The sequence below is a fragment of the Plutella xylostella genome, chromosome 9 (assembly GCF_932276165.1).
Source record: "Plutella xylostella chromosome 9, ilPluXylo3.1, whole genome shotgun sequence".
Lineage (NCBI taxonomy): Eukaryota > Metazoa > Arthropoda > Insecta > Lepidoptera > Plutellidae > Plutella > Plutella xylostella.
Genome location: NC_063989.1, coordinates 9,325,592 through 9,344,549, shown reverse-complemented (window position 1 = coordinate 9,344,549; position 18,958 = coordinate 9,325,592). Strand labels below are relative to the sequence as shown.

At 36.2% G+C, this 18,958-nt stretch overlaps 1 protein-coding gene across 3 annotated transcripts in view; it reads right to left on the bottom strand.

Annotated features, from left to right (window-relative positions):
• Positions 1-477: 477 nt before the first annotated feature.
• Positions 478-18,958, bottom strand: part of LOC105383999 — a 32,695-nt gene continuing 14,214 nt past the window's right edge. For all 3 annotated transcript variants that reach the window (XM_038108556.2, XM_038108561.2, XM_038108549.2), the window contains exons 3-7: positions 17,692-17,883; positions 16,907-17,606; positions 15,476-15,672; positions 14,730-14,816; positions 478-7,775 (exon numbers count right to left, since the gene is read on the bottom strand). In XM_038108556.2, coding sequence (XP_037964484.2) covers positions 6,717-7,775; positions 14,730-14,816; positions 15,476-15,672; positions 16,907-17,606; positions 17,692-17,883 — 2,235 coding nt within the window. In that variant the 3' untranslated portion in view covers positions 478-6,716. The remainder of the gene's footprint in view (positions 7,776-14,729; positions 14,817-15,475; positions 15,673-16,906; positions 17,607-17,691; positions 17,884-18,958) is intronic.

Sequence of the window (18,958 nt, the reverse complement as noted above, 5' to 3'; positions counted from 1 at the left end):
TCGATAATATTGGAAAGCGTAAGCTCACAACTACTGTCCAAATAAAATATTTAAATCATATTCTATTCTAATTTATTCTATCAGCCACAGAGATCAAACCTCTTCGATTGTCAATGCGCCGTTTAAAGGATAAATAAGGGAATGAAAATTAAGGGATATGTATAAGGAAAAATGCAACTCCGAAAAGTCTCGTTTGATTCGTTTGAATAATTCATTGTGGCTCTTTTTTTGTCGCCCTGAAAGTGCTGAAAAGGGCCAAGGTTAGTTTGTCCTCAATTAAGTACTTTTGGGTAAGAGTTGGTAGAGTTTCTTAAAACCGTTATACAATTAATAGGTAAATGAACTATGTGCTATTTAATTCTTAAGTAAGTACCTACGTACTATAATTAATCATAGCTACCTATAACAGGTTTATTATTAATATTGATAGACATCAATGTGAATAAGGAAAAAAGGAGATAAATAAAACCTCAACAATTAATGAAACAAATATATTTCGTTAAGAAATTAATTACCAACAAATCCATTTTCAACACGATTTCAAACTTTATATTATAATAGGAAAGTGTGCCTTTTTAAAGTGCCAAATATCCATATTAGTCCGCACGGCCGCGGCCACTGTAGGCTGAGATCAGGACACTCGAGTCTTCTTCAATTACACTTTACTATCAAAAACACCGGGTTTTTGCAACTACAGTGACCGTGGCTTTGCAGTTATATTAAATTTTTACGCCTAATGAATACACTACAACACACATATTTTATTGCACATTTAGAAATTTCGTAAAGTATTTTTGTCTTTTTTTTCTTCTTATTTTTAGACCTCCAAGTCATTTACTATAATTTTGCACATCAATATTAAATGAATATTACACCATAGCGTTAAATTTAGATTGTATAATACACATCCAAAATATGAAACTATACCTAAGTCTGGACAATGGACAAGAATTTTAGAAAGTAATTGGACTTTTCCTAAATTTGTCCTCAATTTAATTATTTTTACAAATCAATTTATCATTCCCAAACTCATTTTCACATCCACACTAAACGTGTAAACCCGGGTCCATATACTGCAATTTGAATATGCGTGTGTGTTTTATTTTAAATAATAAACGTTAAAATATAAAATAAATTAGTTACTATAAAACAGATATTGGAGACCATACTAACATAACCAAAATACCTGGTAAGAAAAATATAGTTTTCCAATAGTTTGAAAGTTTATAAAAACATTTGCCACCACTTATACTCATATTCATTATATTATTTTAAATATAAATAAGAAAACAATTCGATTGAGTTAAGTATAACATAAATAATATCCATATTTTGATTTAAGTCGATTTAGAAACTATATTATAAGGTATGGATCATTGTTACATGGAACAAAAATTATTAATTCAATTAAAAATAAACGTGCCTACCTACTAATGAATCAAACACTGAATAAACTTACAGAAAAACCTTGTTGGAAATCAAATAATGAATTACACCTTCTTTCAATTATTTAAATTTATAAAGTGTTGTAATTATAACAGAAAGAAATCAAATAATTTCATAGATTCAGTGTAATCGAAAACTTCCGTTCCTTGATCCGTGTAAAAATTATCTAACTAACAATGAGTACATCTTCATTTCAATAAACTAGACAAGTCATACATTCATTAATCAGCAAAACTTCACCAATTACGGTATACAATGAAATTGCTGAAGTTTTCATGATTATTCTTTATGTTTCGTCAACTGTAAAAGTAAATACTGCAACACCAAATTTTATTTTACATCAGCGTTGTCGCTGAAATAAAATAAATTGAACGTGCCCTTTGGTTAAAATTGTCATAAAACGTTGAGTAACTTATGAAGTCTGATTCAAAAACTTGTCTGAGTGTACATTATATACTATGGAAGCATCAATAAATAAAAAATTCTCTGAAGAGCATTTCTATCACATATCATTTTACACATTGTTAGCACCACTCGGTTAAAAGACCCCTCTACAATATCTACACTTACCTCTATACAATGTTGTATATTCATAATGTATAAAAATCATTACAACATCTGAAAAACAATGCACAAGGTATATAAAAGATTTCGTTTACGATAGTACGATTTAAAATTAAATAAACTTTCTTACCATTTAAGAGCTACATTATGAATGTGTTTGGCTTTTTAAAATGTTAAAATCAACCCTTAGTTTACTTATTATTGACTGGGTTACGGCCTACATAACTCGCTATCCGAAAATCAGTCCCGACCCGATGTCCCACCGGTTTATACTTTCACCGATCCATCCTTAAAATAATATCACAATTATTTTCTCTACCTAGGTATTTCGCAATCTTACCAATAGCCTTCTGATCATTTGCGGACCTGACAATTTTCACTCATTTCGAACCGTGAAATCTAGATTTCTACATTATATTTCAGATGCACACTAATAAATATGAAAATATAGACATAAAAAACGAAATGATAAAGAAGCATCTATGGAACAGATTAACGAAGGACTTCATAGAATAAAGACGATTTTTAATACAATCATTAACACTGCGATTTGAGCACTTTTTTTTCCAGATTATAAAATAAACCAAATTATCATAAAATTATTCTACATACAAATTTATTGGGAACCGACGTATAAAAATCTAAAGTACATACATCAACAGACTCATTAAAAATAAAACCCTTTTATTTCATTAAAACCTTTGAGAGCCAGGTTCAAATCACTTCAATTTGCGTAGAGTAAAAATATTAAGTTTGTGTATAAGTTAGCCACAACGTACTAGAAAATATATATTTAATGGACGGAGATATATAAACATTATAATAAGTATATTATGTTTGCGTTTAACCGATTAGTACTCAGTACCTTTTCAAATTGTGCGTTATAAATTTAAAGTTGTCAGCTGTATAATTATTTAATAACTTGATTGTATTCCTATTGTATCGTGTTCATTCAACCTGGCATTCTCAATAGTTTTCATTTTCTAGTAGTCTTTCTTCTTTTTAAATGGTTTATAATGTATGATCAGAAAAATGAGAGTTGCTTACTACAAGTTAACACAATTCAGTTACTGAAATAATAGAATTTGAATGAAAAATAATTTAGACTTAGACCCTAATTTATCACATTTGACCTGGTTAGCACTCACTTATTTACATTCCATTGCTATGCTCAATATAATTTGTTTTTTTTTCTGTTAATAATTAAATATTTGAATATAAAGTATGTTACATGAACGGATATAAAGAATTCCACACCGATATTAAGACTAAGAAAATTCAAATCATTTTTCCATCCAAAGTTAATTATCGCACGCTACTTAAAAAAAAGTATTTATAATACCTATAAAACTGTATAATATTGAGAATAAAATAGAGAAACATTCTTGTGTGTTATTATTATGAAGTAACTTTGGATGGTAAAAGAACTTACAGGCTATTAAGACACTAAATGACACCACAACATCAAATGACTACTACAAATATAAAAACAGTCAACATCAATTTTGAATATTATGAAAAATATCTACAATATACACAATTTTATGAATTTCATTGTTTATTTCGATGGTAGCGTTGTACAAGTGTAAGATGGTACAGTGGAAACACGGAAACACGGAGGTCCCTGGGCCAGCCAGCTGAGACCCGCGAACATCAGCCAAAAACCACACGAGATTAAAAATTTACATTAAGTTCGGCTTATGCTCTCATAATTTCATATATATGGGAGCGAGCCTCGGCCAAGGGCCGGGTCAAGATGCGCCGCCATACATTTTTGATGCGCGGGTATGGGCCGGGCTTTGCATCGTAAATTTCAATGTCGCGGTACTTTTATTAGACAGTGGGTCAACTGCTAGTAAATTATGAGTGGGCCCAAAGTGGATCTGGCCCTCTAGTGGCGGAAACTTAAATCACTTCATATAATAAGGACCGACCTACAGAGACCTACGAACTTAAGAATTCTAGAATTTGAATTTTGTTGGTCGTGTTTACACTGCACCGTTTAACTTAAGTATTTAATTAAGTAAGATAAAAATTATAATTCAGAGTATTGCTTCCCATTTATACTAAATGTTTTTGACTACCTAAACAGTATAATATATCCCTCTGGCTATTACATTAAAAAAGTTATTTAACTATTATCTAACACGTTACACGTAAGAATAAACTGTTGGATTTAAAATCAGTTATAATATTGTAAACAATTCTAATGACAAATAATTAAAAATAGTTATTAATCTTCTGCAATATTTCTTCGTTGTATTCGGCTAGTTTCTGTATAATTATTAATTACTTTGGGCGGCCAGTATTTGTGTACTTACGTCTGTAATGTTGTAAATAAATATCAATATAATTCTATTGCGTAAGTTTACTAAAATTTACTGTGCCATGAGTTCGCAAAACGACAGATTTAAAAGTAAACTCCTCTTTGAAAATAACGTGAACGAAACATCATGATTAATTTGTTAAGTACTTTTAAATCTGCAGTCATTTTATTTGGAATAGGTAGGTATATATTTTGTAATAGACATAGGTTACTTACCTTATCCTATATTAAAATCTTAATTGACAATATGTGAACGTTATATTTAAAATATGAAATATGACTGTAACTATTATGAATAATAATAATAATATAATTTGTTAAGTAAGAATATAATATCGTTGTTTCAATTTATTGCAGATGATCCTTAAATATACGCACTTAAGTACTATTTAACTTTGTATCAAAAATATATGAGTATTTGGGCTATTTTAAAATGTGGCAAATATCTGGGGTAAAATATTCCTGCGGTTAAAATAACTGTAAAAATAATATAATTCTTCAATATAATTAGTTGTATAGACTTCTAGTTTATCACAATGACGGCAGTTATGATTCATCCTAAGAAGATAAATTGGCCATTAATGTTAATGGTAAAAGTTGTATGTGTATATAACGGACTCACGGCACAGTAAATGTTAGTACCTAAGTATGTATATATATGCAGCGGATATAGACATTACCTATCCAATCGTGTAGGTACCTATTTATAAATGGAGTTAACCAAAGAAAAGTTCCTTTGACCAATGAATGTTCCGGCATATAAAACATTATTTAAATGAACTGTAGAGAAATATACACTGACCAGGGGCTCACTCCAGCTTTATACATTCGCTACATGAGATACCATTAGGCCAGTATAGGAAAAATTGTAATAGGAAAGTCTTGGAACTCAATTTTTGTCTTCGTTACTTTATTTGGGCTAGTTAGAAGATAAACATACCAAAAGTTGTCACCCCTTGAGCTCGGGGGGAGGATTGTGTTCCAACTTTTTCTTTCTACAATTTTCTTGGGTGATTGTTTTCTTGACCAACATGGTATCACGACTCTATTGAAAAGAGTTTAAGTCGTTATCGCGGTAGATAGGTATTGTCACAATCTGGAGTGAACCCATTCAGCTGACGTAAAGAAATAAATAAATAGGTTCTATTTCAGCAAAATTGGAAGCGATGTGGCTCGTCTCCCGACTACAACCTAACTGAACCTCGGTACTGGCAGACATTCTTTGGATGGCTTTACTGTGTTACAAGAGAAATGTTATAAAACAAGTCTTGATAAATAATTAGTTTATCTACAACGTCACTTTATGCGTTTATGAGGTACAATAATTTGGCACAGAGAGATTTCTTAACACTAAAATTATTTTAATATCTAATAACATTTATTTTAAATTTTATATTAAATTACATAAAACATTTTTCGATGTCCTAAAACTTGACTGGTCTTAAATCGTACGAATCACAGCTTTTGCATTCATCTACTTACCTATCTTCACGACTATCAATTGCCTAGTTCATTTTATTGGAATGAGTCTTCTTATAAAATATTTGGGTGTACAAAAATATGGCGAATGAACTTGAACGAAATCGTCCCGCGGTAATGCTCACTCTGAGTCGAACGGTCATTTAGCACGCTACACTATCACCCGTCACATATTGCGTTAGTCGATTGGTCAGAAAGAAAGGGATCTTGTAATAGGGCACCAGAACTACGCCAAACAATAATGGTGCTATTCCGGTAATCGCCCTCATTTCACACAACCGGCGCGCATGGGCCCCAGTATCCACTGAGCACTAAAGTTTTTATCGCACCGGGAAAATTAAGTATTGTTGCGCCGAAATAGATCTCCAACCACCGATGTATTTTCATACAAAATCAATTTGCAAATATATACTAACTTACAATAGAATTGACTGGTTGCATTATTAAATGATGCCGGACAGATTCCTCGGATGGTATACGTTTGTGCGACGTATATTTCAGTCGTCAGTAAATTGCAAATTAATTTTGAGTTTTAGGTAGACGATGTAAAAAACGTAACTATAAAAACGCAATATTGCGGTCGCAGTTTGCACTCGACACAAATGAACAGAACCGCACTGTATGAATCTCAGAAAATATTGTACACATTATGCACTCGGGAAGTAGGTATATGAAATTAGTCTATCATCTGTCATATTGCTTAGGGTACGGACGCGTCGCGCCGTCTATTATTCGCTATCTGGTATAATAAATATCGAAAATTATTTAACAACCTATTATAAACCACTCCAAAAAAGAAAACAGTCCTGTAGATATCTAATTAAACCTGCTTAATATTCAAACGTGTAAAGATTAAAAACCTTTAAAAAATATCTGGTTATGTGGTGCCGCCTTCTCTTGTTCAGCGCGCGTTGTGCACGTGCGTGGTGAGGTGCTTGGACAGGTAGTCGGCGCGCGCGAAGCACTTGCCGCACGCCTCGCAGTGGTAGGGGCGCTCGCCGGTGTGGATGCGCAGGTGGCGCGTCAGGTCCGACTTGCCGCCGAACGCGCGCCCGCAGAACAGGCACACGAAGGGGCGCTCGCCCGTGTGCTTGCGCACGTGCAGCTTCAGGTTCTCCTTGGAGCGCACGCACTTGCCGCAGAACGGGCACGCGAACCGGCGCTCGCGCTCGCGCTGCCGCTCGTCCCCGGCCAGCAGCCCCAGCAGCGCCGCGCCCCCCGCGCCCCCCGTGCCTGCCCCCGCCGCGCCCTCCGCCTCCGAGCTGTCGGCCATGGAGCTCACGGAGGCGAAGGACACGGGCGCGCGCCGCCGCTCGTCCGCCGCCTCGCCCTCGCCCGCGCTCGAGTTGCGGCAGTCCGTGGAGTCGTCCACGGTCACGATGGAGTCGCTGGGCCCGTTGGAGTCCACGGTGGAGTCCTGGTCGTCGGGCGAGCGCGCGCGGCGCAGCGACAGGTCCAGCTCGCGGTGCTCGTCCGTGCTGGTCACGCGCTCCTCCTCGCCCGTCTTGGTGTGCAGGCGCTCCAGCGTGTGGTTGAGGCGGTGCTTCTTGAAGGACTTGAGGTAGCGGAACTGCATGCCGCAGACGTCGCACGTGAACAGCTTGTCGGCGGGCAGGCGCGCGCGGTGGTTCTGCTCGCGGTGCTTGACGTAGGCGGAGCGGTAGCGGTAGCTCTGGCCGCACTGCTCGCACACGAAGGGCTTGTCGTCGCCGGGGGCGCAGGCGGCGTGCTGCAGCGCGGCGTGGCGCTCCAGCAGCCAGGCGGAGGGAAAGGCGGCGAGGCACACGGCGCAGCGCCGGCGCTCGTCGTGGCGCGGCGCCGCGCAGTCGTCGCTGAGGTAGCGGCGCAGGCGGCACGCGTGCAGCGCCAGCAGCGGCGACCACAGCGCGCCCCCCGCCCCCGCCGCCACCGCCGCCGCCGCCGCCGCGCCCGGCCCGCGCAGAGACATATCCAGGCACATCTGCATAACAAACACACACTACTTACTACTTGAGTTACGAGGACGGCGGTGGTGAACAATGAAGGACTGGGTCGATACATACCTTGAGAGCTGAAGGACGGACGACAGGGTGATAAAGTGAAAAAACAGTTCTGTAATGATTGTAGAGCTTTTATTTGTCAAAATTGTATTTTTACAGCTATGATATGCTTATATTTGTTTCAAGGGTTACAGTGATCGACAGCGAAGGGTCAAGACTGTTGTTCAATTGACGAGACTTTCACGGATTTTGATCCTCGATCGGTTTGATATTAAACTACACTTTTATTAGGTTAATAACTGATTCAACAAAACTGCGCCGCTCGGGGGATACACTATCGATAATGTTAAAGGCAACACAGACTCTATCTAATCTAAAATGTCAACAATCAATGTTAAATAAAACAGCTTAGGAAAAATCATTATTGATTCCTCGAAGAAACAATGATTAAGCTCTATGATTAAGTGGACTTACGTTATTTGAACTTGTGCTGAATATAATTTAATAATAAACACACTAAAACAAATTGTACCAATACAATAATAATTAATAGCCTACAGGAACTTAGAAAAATTGCAATATAAGTTCTATATTTAGGTATGCCACTTAACAAACGGTACATAACGTAATATAATTAAACTCTAAGTGAAAGCTTACTATCAACTTCAAGTTGGACGAAACTTAATTATACATCTTAGACTAAACAAATAAATAATTAATCTATCGTTACATTGGTCAAGAACATAAAATATGAAAGGGCGTTACTTTACATAAGATCTTACAGATTGGAATGCGCATACTACATATTATTATAACAAGGTGGTGAAACAGCTGCAACTGAAAGAACCAACATTGTTTCACATATCATAACGCAATTTACAATTTTCACCATAAAATTACATTATTTTTTGTCTATAGTTCATTCGCTACATATATATTCCGTGATTTGCAGCCTTATATAAGTCTTGTATAGGCAGAGGCACTCTAAATATAAAACTGTGGTCACAATTTATGATATAAAAATGAACCTACGTAGTATCTATAATATTTCAACACATAATTTCATCGTGCTAGTGTTTCCTTAATAATTACCATGCTCGTTACTTAACACGTCTTTTAACTACATAAATCTGTAATATATATAATTATTTATATTATATATTTATTCTAGGGCGTGTGCTCCGCAGGGTTGTGTTGGAAATGTTGAAATTTGAATAACTGCACTTGTGGGGAACTCTGTAACTGCTATTGCTTGTGTATATTAAAATTCACTAACAACGTCGCACTGCCTATATACACGTCAATACATAGAATATATTCTATCAATATCATTATTTAATAAATAGTACCTCTGAAAGTTTAGGAAACAAAATAGCGTATTTTCAACTGCATTCTGTTCTATTATAAAAAACTATTTCGATAAAAACTCGTACAAATTTGATAATTCGTTACATCATTAACCATTTATTTATTGCTATATTTATTCATGTAAATTGTAAATATTCTTATCTTTCTTAAAACAAGAAGAGGAACATTAATGAAGGTTTATATACTGCTATATTGTTTGGTAACGTTCGACTTCGGGAAAATAAACTGAGTGCAGCTCTTCAAATCCGAACATTCGTGTTGCATTATTTTATATAATATCTATTATTGCTTTTAGGTTTACTTTGAACTATATCCGGGATGTAGCGCATCTACCAATCTATCTCTAGTTTACATGTGACTTTATTAATAGACCTCGTTTAATTTTGTATTCCCGTCTTTTCGCTAGAGTACATCTAAAAGTTGAACGTAGAACAATATCAATTTTGAAAAATTCGAACATATAAGTAGTTTAACATAGTATGTGAAATAGAAACATTGATTCTATTTGGAATGTCATCGTGTCAAAAGTGCACCATGAATTATGATTTTGCACCACTCAGGCTTGATTCAATCTAATATGACTGGAAGAGTCATCCACGACTTAAAGTTTATTGTGCATCTCAATAGAATAATCAAAACATTAAAAGGTATTACACGATACAACAGTAACAATATTGAAGAGATAATAGTAGTTAAATTAATATACATTTGTATAGAAATAAGGCTTTCATTTCCTGAGTAGTGCATAGTAATGAAGTGAACAAAAGAGAATCAATCGCTAATTTCGTCTAAATCTACACTGACACTGTTTAAATGAATGGCCAAAATCTCAACATTCGCTCAATATACCGCGGTACTCAGGGTAATAATAATTTAATGTATATTTGTAATGCTTCTTAAATTGAAGATGACACTACAATAAATTAAAGTATGTACCTAAGTTTAATATAAGTGGCTATACAAACTGACTCATAATACCTTTGGAATGAAATGCAAAATCATTTTTTAAAGATTAAAATAAGTACATAAAACGGATTGGTTAAAACCACCTATTTCTAAATTTTCAATTCAATTTAAGAAAGTCCCTAAATTCTAATTCAGTCCCTAAAGCTATGAGATCTCCCCTTACCTAGCTCACTTTAACATTTGTATGCCAATCACGTAGGCATCTACAGCCAACTTTAACATTATCATAAATGCCTTTAACTTACCAACTAAAAACAATTTTGACCGAAATTTTAAATAGATTACCTAAAATTTTCCTAACATTAGGTAAGTGAGTGTATAAAAAATCTATACATAGCTATCCGAACACCAAGCCTTTGTAAATCACATTTGACAAGATCATAATTTTTACTTGTTACTCCCAGTTGTAATGGCCTTACTCTTACTATCACAGCCCTCCCTCAATGACACCCGACTTACTTACTCAATTTTGAAAACTATAAGAAAGCCACTCAGACACTGCGAACGGAAAAGGATAAAATTTCATGATATGTCCTTAAAAGTTCCAGTCGATTTTACAGACTCCAAATTTTCGACCAATAGCACCTTTTACATGATGATATTTTAAGTTCTAAACCCCTGAGTACCGACGGCATATTAAGCTCCAAAGAAGTTTAAAATTTACTATGAAAATACTTACAGACTAAAGTGAGCCAACACGCAATCAGTTCCAAATCAAAGCTTTAAAATAAAAATAATTTGTATTGTGATGAATATAATAAAATCTCATTTACGTAGGTACATACTGTTTAAGAACTAGATAATATAATTTGTGTTGAAAAGTATTTTTATATAAAACACATTATTTTCGTAGGTACGTCTATCTAACAATTCGAATTATAGGAAACTCTTCTAGGGTGCCACGAGCACATTCGAATATTTCCGAAAAAACAAGTATCATACCTACTTCAATAATGCGCAATATATAAAACTCGTGTTTCTATTAACTGTAAATTTACTATATTAACTTGTGTGAAAATAAATACTTTGAAGTTTGTGTCAAACGAAAATGAACCATAAAATATCCCTGTATACGACTCTGTAATATTTCTTGAACACAGTATTTGTGGAGGAGCAGGATTTGGACCATTGTCAGGTACATCATCAAAATAAACATTTGTTTCAATCGATGAGAACGATCGAAATCCTGCACGAAGTTTAAAACAAAATTGTGCTATGAAAATATGTTTAAATATTTGATTTGTGTGAAGTTGGGAATGCGTGTCGGTTGATAGATTCCACCAATCACGGCAGGCTACGGCATTCATCATTCAACTACAAACTCAATATCTGCGTCTAGTTGGGCCATACACTTATGGATGTTATGTAAAAATATATAAAATTAAGATAATATAAATTATTATGTAAATTATGATGAAGAAATGATGGCATTAAAAGAAACCATTATGATAATGTACAATTGCACATGCCACAATGTAAAATTTTAGTAAAAATTTGTTAAACATGACTATTACGATTACGAAGCTAAAATGAGTTGAGTAGGTATTGGCATATACTTTAAAATATTTTTTCAAATAAAAAATAAAGGTATAAGGCCCAAGCTGACGCAGATTAGTGTTAAAACTGATAGAATGTTTAAAGCTTTGATTTCCAAGATCACACAATTTACACGCCCGACCCTAGACTCCTACCGAAGCATTATGTTCTAATAAATTTCCTAAAAATCCCGTATTATCAAACTATATATTTATTTACATTTATATGTCATAATATTGCTTTTGAATTACCTTAGGGGAGCGTGCTTTTTACTTTATTTTACCTCGGAGGTCATAAAATTAGTAAAAATCTCAAATCCTAACTTGTATTACAGACTATGCTGAGTGCAATTTAACTATGGTTTCTAAAATATTCATTAAAGCACTCGTCAATCTTTATTTTGGTTTTTTAAATCAAATCTGAGACACAATCTATAATATAATAATAAATATGCAAGTCTCTAAACGTTATGCTCAATCTAAAATTAATGCAATAATTTTACAAACTTTTTAATTATTTCATTATTTGAAAAGCTTTGAAATGGCGACTAAAACGAAGTGAAAGCTCTAAAAAATAAAAAGGAGAGTGCACAAAATGTAATAAAAACAAGTAAATGTTTTACAAATTTACACGGTTAAAGTTTTGTACAAGGCTCAAATCTAACGTCTGTTGTGCAATCTCCTTCGTATTTTAATTAAAACAAATGCGCGCAATTTCTAATAAAAAGCAAATAGACAGTAACATTTTGAAAGATGTCTTAAAGAAAAAAACAGAAAGAAGTTTCACTTCCCTATCTAACTTTGGCTATGCCATCGCGAACCGTCTCGTTTAAGAATAATGTAACTACGTAATTACCTAAAGCGTGTCGAAAGCACCTAACCTCAGAAAAGTTAAAACAAAAAAGTAACGCATAAAACCGAAAACAAGAAAACGAAAAGAGAATCGCTCACTTAACTAAGAGAAGTAACAACTTTAGTGAGACATTTTATCTATTAAGTGAAATATCAAATATTATTCATATCGTTCAGATCACAGTTGCGGCGTAAATCACATTCTTAACTAATTACAATTGTTCTCCGTTTGTTCATTTAGCTATCACTGATCACCATTGACTAATCCAGCCACGACTGCTGGGGGTTGCTCCGAGGCATGGCTCATTGATGTGGACTCTCCTCCTCAGTATCCACGGGACTCGGCGAGAGAAACTTCCGAGCATACTTCGGATAGTGAGTCTTCTCGTGAGCCTTCAGTATGGTCGATCGGGAGAACGTCTTGCCACACAGCACACACCGAAACGGCCTCTCACCTAAAAGAACAAATGCGCTTAAACTCCAAATCCACAACCGCGAACATTACACTTGTTTAATAAAATCCAGCTTACCTGTATGCACTCTACAGTGATCCTTCATATGATGCCGCAACTTGAACGCTTTTCCACAGAATTCACATTTGAAAGGTCTGTCGCCCGTGTGCACCGGCAGGTGGGCGATCAGCGAGGAAACGTCCGGGAAGCTTTTGCCGCAGAACTTGCAGAGGACGACGTTGCCGTCGACGGGCCCGATGTCCAGGTCGACGGGCTCCTCGGGCGGCATGGACAGGTACGTGGGCTCCGGGAACTGCCCCATCAGCGGCAGCAGCGGCCGGCCCAGGATGGCGTCGCGGTACTTGAGCGTGTCCAGCGTGTGCGTGGTCAGGATGTGCCGCGTCAGCTTGCTCTGGTGCGCGAACGCCGCGCCGCAGTGGATGCACGGGAACCCCGCCTCCTCCCCCCGCCCCCGCCCACCCCCTTCGTACTCCTGCAACGACAAAAAAGAACATCAACTTCTTTTCGCTTGTCTCAACTCTCACGGAGCAAACTGTGCAATGTCTCTACTTCTACTTTCTAAATGGAGATGCAGTCTCAGTTAAGTTTTAGGTTCCACTATCTAATTTTAAGAAGTTGACGCTCATTTTTGCCCTAGTGCAGGAGACCGGGGGACGGGTTGCAATGGCTGGTATCGCGAGCGCGGCGGAATCAACGATTCCTACTCTAGCGTATGCAATATACGTGGCCAAAGTTTAAACGTTGCCCAATAAATAAAATAAACAAAAACGAATGGATAAACACAATGGCCAAAAAAATGAAGGTCAACTTCTTGACAGCAAGGCATAATACTCGGTGGAGGACAGCAGAGCACATCAAGCATGCAACAACAGTGACTTCTACTGTACCAAGCGCTAACAACTATTACTGCACATTTAACACTCATCATTGAAAGGAGGTTTATCCATTTAATTATACCATATATTTATTCTGGTTATGCCATCATGAGTAAATAATAAATGAATTGACTCATAACTTACTGTTTGCTCTACAATATGTTACTTGTCTACCATTTTATTATTTAATCATGACAACATTGTGAATAGCATTAATGATAATAATTTCAAACAACCATACAAAATATCCATACACACATAAATTACACAATACATGCATGCAACAACTCTGACTTATGTAAACATTCTTTAATAGCTACATCACCAAGAAAAATTACAGATCTCAGGTGAGATTCATAGGCTATCTGGACTCAGCGATACATTCATAATTTATAAGTCCGCCTAAGTTTCGAACTTAATCAATTAAATTGAACGCACGCAAAATAAAGACTCATAATCTTTCGAGCATTCAATTTTATAATACTTAGTTCCTCTTATGTCTTTGATACTCATAGGTATTTGTATTCATTCCACAGATATAATCATATTGTATATTTTCGTTATTAGTATTAACTAACACAGATTTGTAAAATTTAATAGTAAATATTTATGTTGCAGTTGTGTAATAAGATGCCTTTGTGTAGTAAATAATTTAAAGAGAATTCCTCTTTTAAGTAATATCACACTTTATGCAAAATCATACTTTCTCATTTAACATTTATTAAGACTGAGTCAAATCACAAAGCTCAACTGTAAACTAAACCAATACAAGTTACAGAATATAAATAAAACCAATATCTACATACAGACAGCTTGTTACACAATGACATAATCTAACCGTACGACACACAACATCAAATACGTACAGATTCGTGTTGCATCCGGTACTCTGAGGCACTCTCGCCGCCTTTGTCATCATTGTTCTTGTCCCAATCCACTTCTTTCTTCAATGACTGTAATCAAGCAAATAAATAATATTAAAGAAACACTCTTTATGTGTAGATTTCAACTTTCTTACAAACTCAAGATGTAAGGTTTTATAATAGAAAAAATAAAATATTCTGTCATTCCTTTTCATTTAAGTTTCAGATTTGCCTTAGCTAGCCTTACTTTTAGGTATGCTAATATTTCTTTGACTTTAATAAACTTTATCTACTTTTCTCTGACTTTACCTTTTGTGGGTGCCTGAATGGAGCTTCACTGAGTGACAGTAACTAATATCAATGTGTACTTTATACAGGATGTTAAAAAAGGGTATATAGTTATCCACTTTGTGTTTGTGTTTGCCACTGACACATACATTTTTGATTTGATAAAGAGGTGCCAATGTCCAGCAGTGAACACTAGACAATTTATTGACTGGTGATCATTGAACTGGACTTTGTTAGATAAAAACTTCATTCTTCTTTCAGATGTTATCCTATGCCTTTGAGCCAATGTAAATCTACTTTTTTTTTTATATGTATCTATCTACTTCCTTACATACTATGGATATGAGTGTGCCTTATGAAGACCCAATGAACTAAAACTTGACTTTCACATTCAGTGGAAAAATTTAATAAAATGTCAATTTTTTATGAATTCAAACCACGGAGAAGGGTTATTTACTCACCAAGGGAACCTGTTGTACAGGTGGCAGGCCAGAGGGGCCCGCTATTGGTTCATTCCTTGGGCTGGAGAGTTGCGTGGTGTGTGAGGGATGCGGGAGGCCAGGATGGGCTATCGCATTGAGTACACTCAGACGCTGTTCTGGAGAGAACCGGGCACCAAGCACTGCCCCACCATGACTGTTTATTGTCATATTTAACCCTGGAAATGATAAAAACGACAGTCAGTTTGATGCTCAATTGTTTACTGTTATTTTTCAAATGGCACAAAGTGGCTTTGCTCGTTTGTTTATAAGGCCTATGATTAGTGTTATCTATTATAATTATAGTATCACACAGTTTATGTAGATAAGTAATTCATAGAGTGGAATGTGATACCTTATCTATGTAGATGATGCGTTTATAGTAGAAGGAATCTCTAAAGCAAACTTTTGGGTTATTTGAGATAAATAACTGGACGTTCATTTTAATGTTTTCCACTTGTTTCACTGTAGTAAAAAGGAAAGATAATCTACAAAATAATATCGAGCGAAATTTTACGATCACATTCATGATCATGAGAAACACTTCACGAAATCACGAGCAAGGTAATCAAGAAAAATAATAATTCTAAACAAAACAAACAAAAATAAACAAAACACTGCTGATGCTGACTGACTGTCTGTGTAGTGTCTGTCAGTGTGACACTGACATTTCCGTTTGATTCAGATGTTTTGTTATTGCTGTTATTTTAAGATTCTACGCTTGAAATTTTTATATAAAATGACAACCTGAAAAAAATCCTAAAACCATATATTTTTTTATATGGTTTTAGGATTTTTATATTAGAATAAATTTTATTAAGTCTCAATGTGACAGCTGAATATCTTATGAAAGTACATTATTTAGCAAGTTGCAGAAACAAAATGCAAATGAGTGTAGGTGTGACCAGCTCGAAAAAATTACCCCATTAGTTCGGAGTGGTGGAATCCACTGATTATTGATAGTGATATTTGCTCCTTAAAAAATTTACTTCTCCTATGTAGGTATTACTTAGGTAAGTGAAGAACTGAAGAAGTCATCGGGCCACTAGGCATAATTTTATTAGGATGACCTCAGTGCACCCAGTAAACTACAATTACTGTATTAATTGCATGTAGGTAGGTACTACCGTCGAGTAGTTTAGATAATCGAAGTTTTTTTTTTTGAATTACTTATAGAAACAATTAAAACAAAAAATGTGCAAAACACCCTGCATTTTTTAATTAGATTTGCCTCTGTGGTCTAGCCATGGTAGGGATCCGGGTTTGATAACCGAACAGCACAACAAATTTGTGTTTCTAAATAAAATTGTGGTTAACCAAGGACGTAGATGGAAAATACTGAGCAGCTCTTTTAACCTCCTATGGGCTTTTACTTTTTAATATTAATTTATAAGGCTTGTGAATATGACTCACCTATGTTATCACTTTGAGCCCCATTAGAACGTATTGATACGACATCGTCTTCTGGGGAAGAAGGGCGCATTGGGTCATCGGGTGGTTCATCTTTTGGAATAGGAGGATGTGTCGATGCTGGAGTCTCAACTGAAGTGTCAGTTCTGAATCGGCGCACTGATAGTAAAGGTGATATCCGTGGTGGAGAAGCTTCAGGTGCATCTCGTGCTTCAAGGTATTCCCGCGTGTCTCTGAAATCTCGATGTTCTCGCATTTCCCTCATCTCACGTGGCTCTCTCAAGTCTCGCGGCTCCCGAGTGTCTCTCAATTCTCTATGATCTCTTAGTTCGCGAGACTCTCTAAAGTCTCGAGGTTCTCTGATATCGTGAGTATCCCGATTTTCCCTTAGATCTCTTGGTTCTCTTTGTTCCCTATTTCTGTGCTCCCGTGTCTCCCTCAAGTCACGGGTTTCTCTTAAAGGCCGACTTTCTCTTGTTTCAGAGATTTCCTTAGTTTCTTTTTCACGAGTTTCTCGTACATCTTGTGTTTCATGCCGTTCCTCTCTATTATCTTTTTCTCGAATATCCCTAATTGCTACTCTTTCTTGTGTCTCTGGACATTCTCTTATGTCCTGGGATTGGCACTCTTCCATTGGTTCTGGAACGTGTCGCGTGTCTATACCAGCTGCGCTTAACGTCGTCATTTCAGCAAGTCCTTTAACCTATAATTGCAAAACGCGTATAAATTAATAAAAATGTTTACGGTGTTTAAATTTAATCGAAAATGAATTTGAAATTTGTACTGACCTGTAGGCTTTCAGCAGTTTTAAGAAGAGCAGGAAGTTGGCAGTACTGAACGTTGACCTCACCCTTGTACATGAAGTCAACGAGAGTCCTCAACTCCTCTAGCCCCACGTCTTTGAGGATGACGATGGGATGACGCGACGGGTGGTCCACAAACAGGGAGCGGAAGTAGGATGAGCACGCTGATAAAACTACCTGAAAATGAGATAAAAGATTCGACTGAGAATAATACATAGTGAATTAGGGACTGTTAGTTAAATAATAATAATATAATAATAATTTATTTATTTCAGATATAACAATCCATATAATGTGTTAGTAACAATGTATCCTTAGTCTATGTTAGTAAATTATATTCATAAACATGCATGATATTATAAAAGATAAATAAATAAATAATTTCAGATGTCAAATAGTTAATATTACAATCATAATCAGCAAGCAATTAGGTGAATTAATAAAAACAATAACAAAAGAATTTTAAATTTAAATGTCAACAAAATTTAAGTGCATACATAATAAAAATAAAAAGGAAATTCAAAATATACAAAAAATCATTTTAGGGTTAATAGGACCGTTGCGATGGCATGGATGGAACGTGCAGACCCGACCAATGTCGCAAAAAGGGACCATCAAACCTATCAGATACAATCTTCAGGAGGCTGTTGCCACCACCGCGAGTCCTGCGCAGCAGTGATGCTGCCCTTTTTCGCATGATCGCCTGGAACCCGTCTGTCCGCGCTTCAGCAAACATCCCAGATGCGCTACAGAATCGCGGTAGCCGCAACAGAATCCTGAAGGCATTGTTATACTGGATGCGCAGGGCATTATAGGATTTCTGTGTGTAGTTAATCCACAGGCTACACGTATACAGCGAGGTACAGTAGGCTTTAAACAAGGTTATTTTAACCTCCTTCGTGCAACGCGAGAACCTGCGGGCCAACATATTACACCTCACTGACAATGCCCTGCGCTCCCGCTCCATGTCGGTGTCGTCTGTGAGGTCCTCATTTACCCAGTGACCCAGGTACTTAAATTTTTGGACTTGAGCCAGAGGAGATCCATCTAGTGTTAAGGGTCGCGGAATAGTAGAAGTCTTTCTACCCGCCTTAAATATTAGGATCTCACTCTTTTTGCTGTTGTACCTGAGTCCATGGGCAGTGGCGTAGTTTTCACATATACTTAGGAGTATTTCAAGTCCACGGGCTGAAGGCGTCAACAGCACCATATCATCGGCGTAGCTAATATTGTTGATCATCTGACCGTCAAT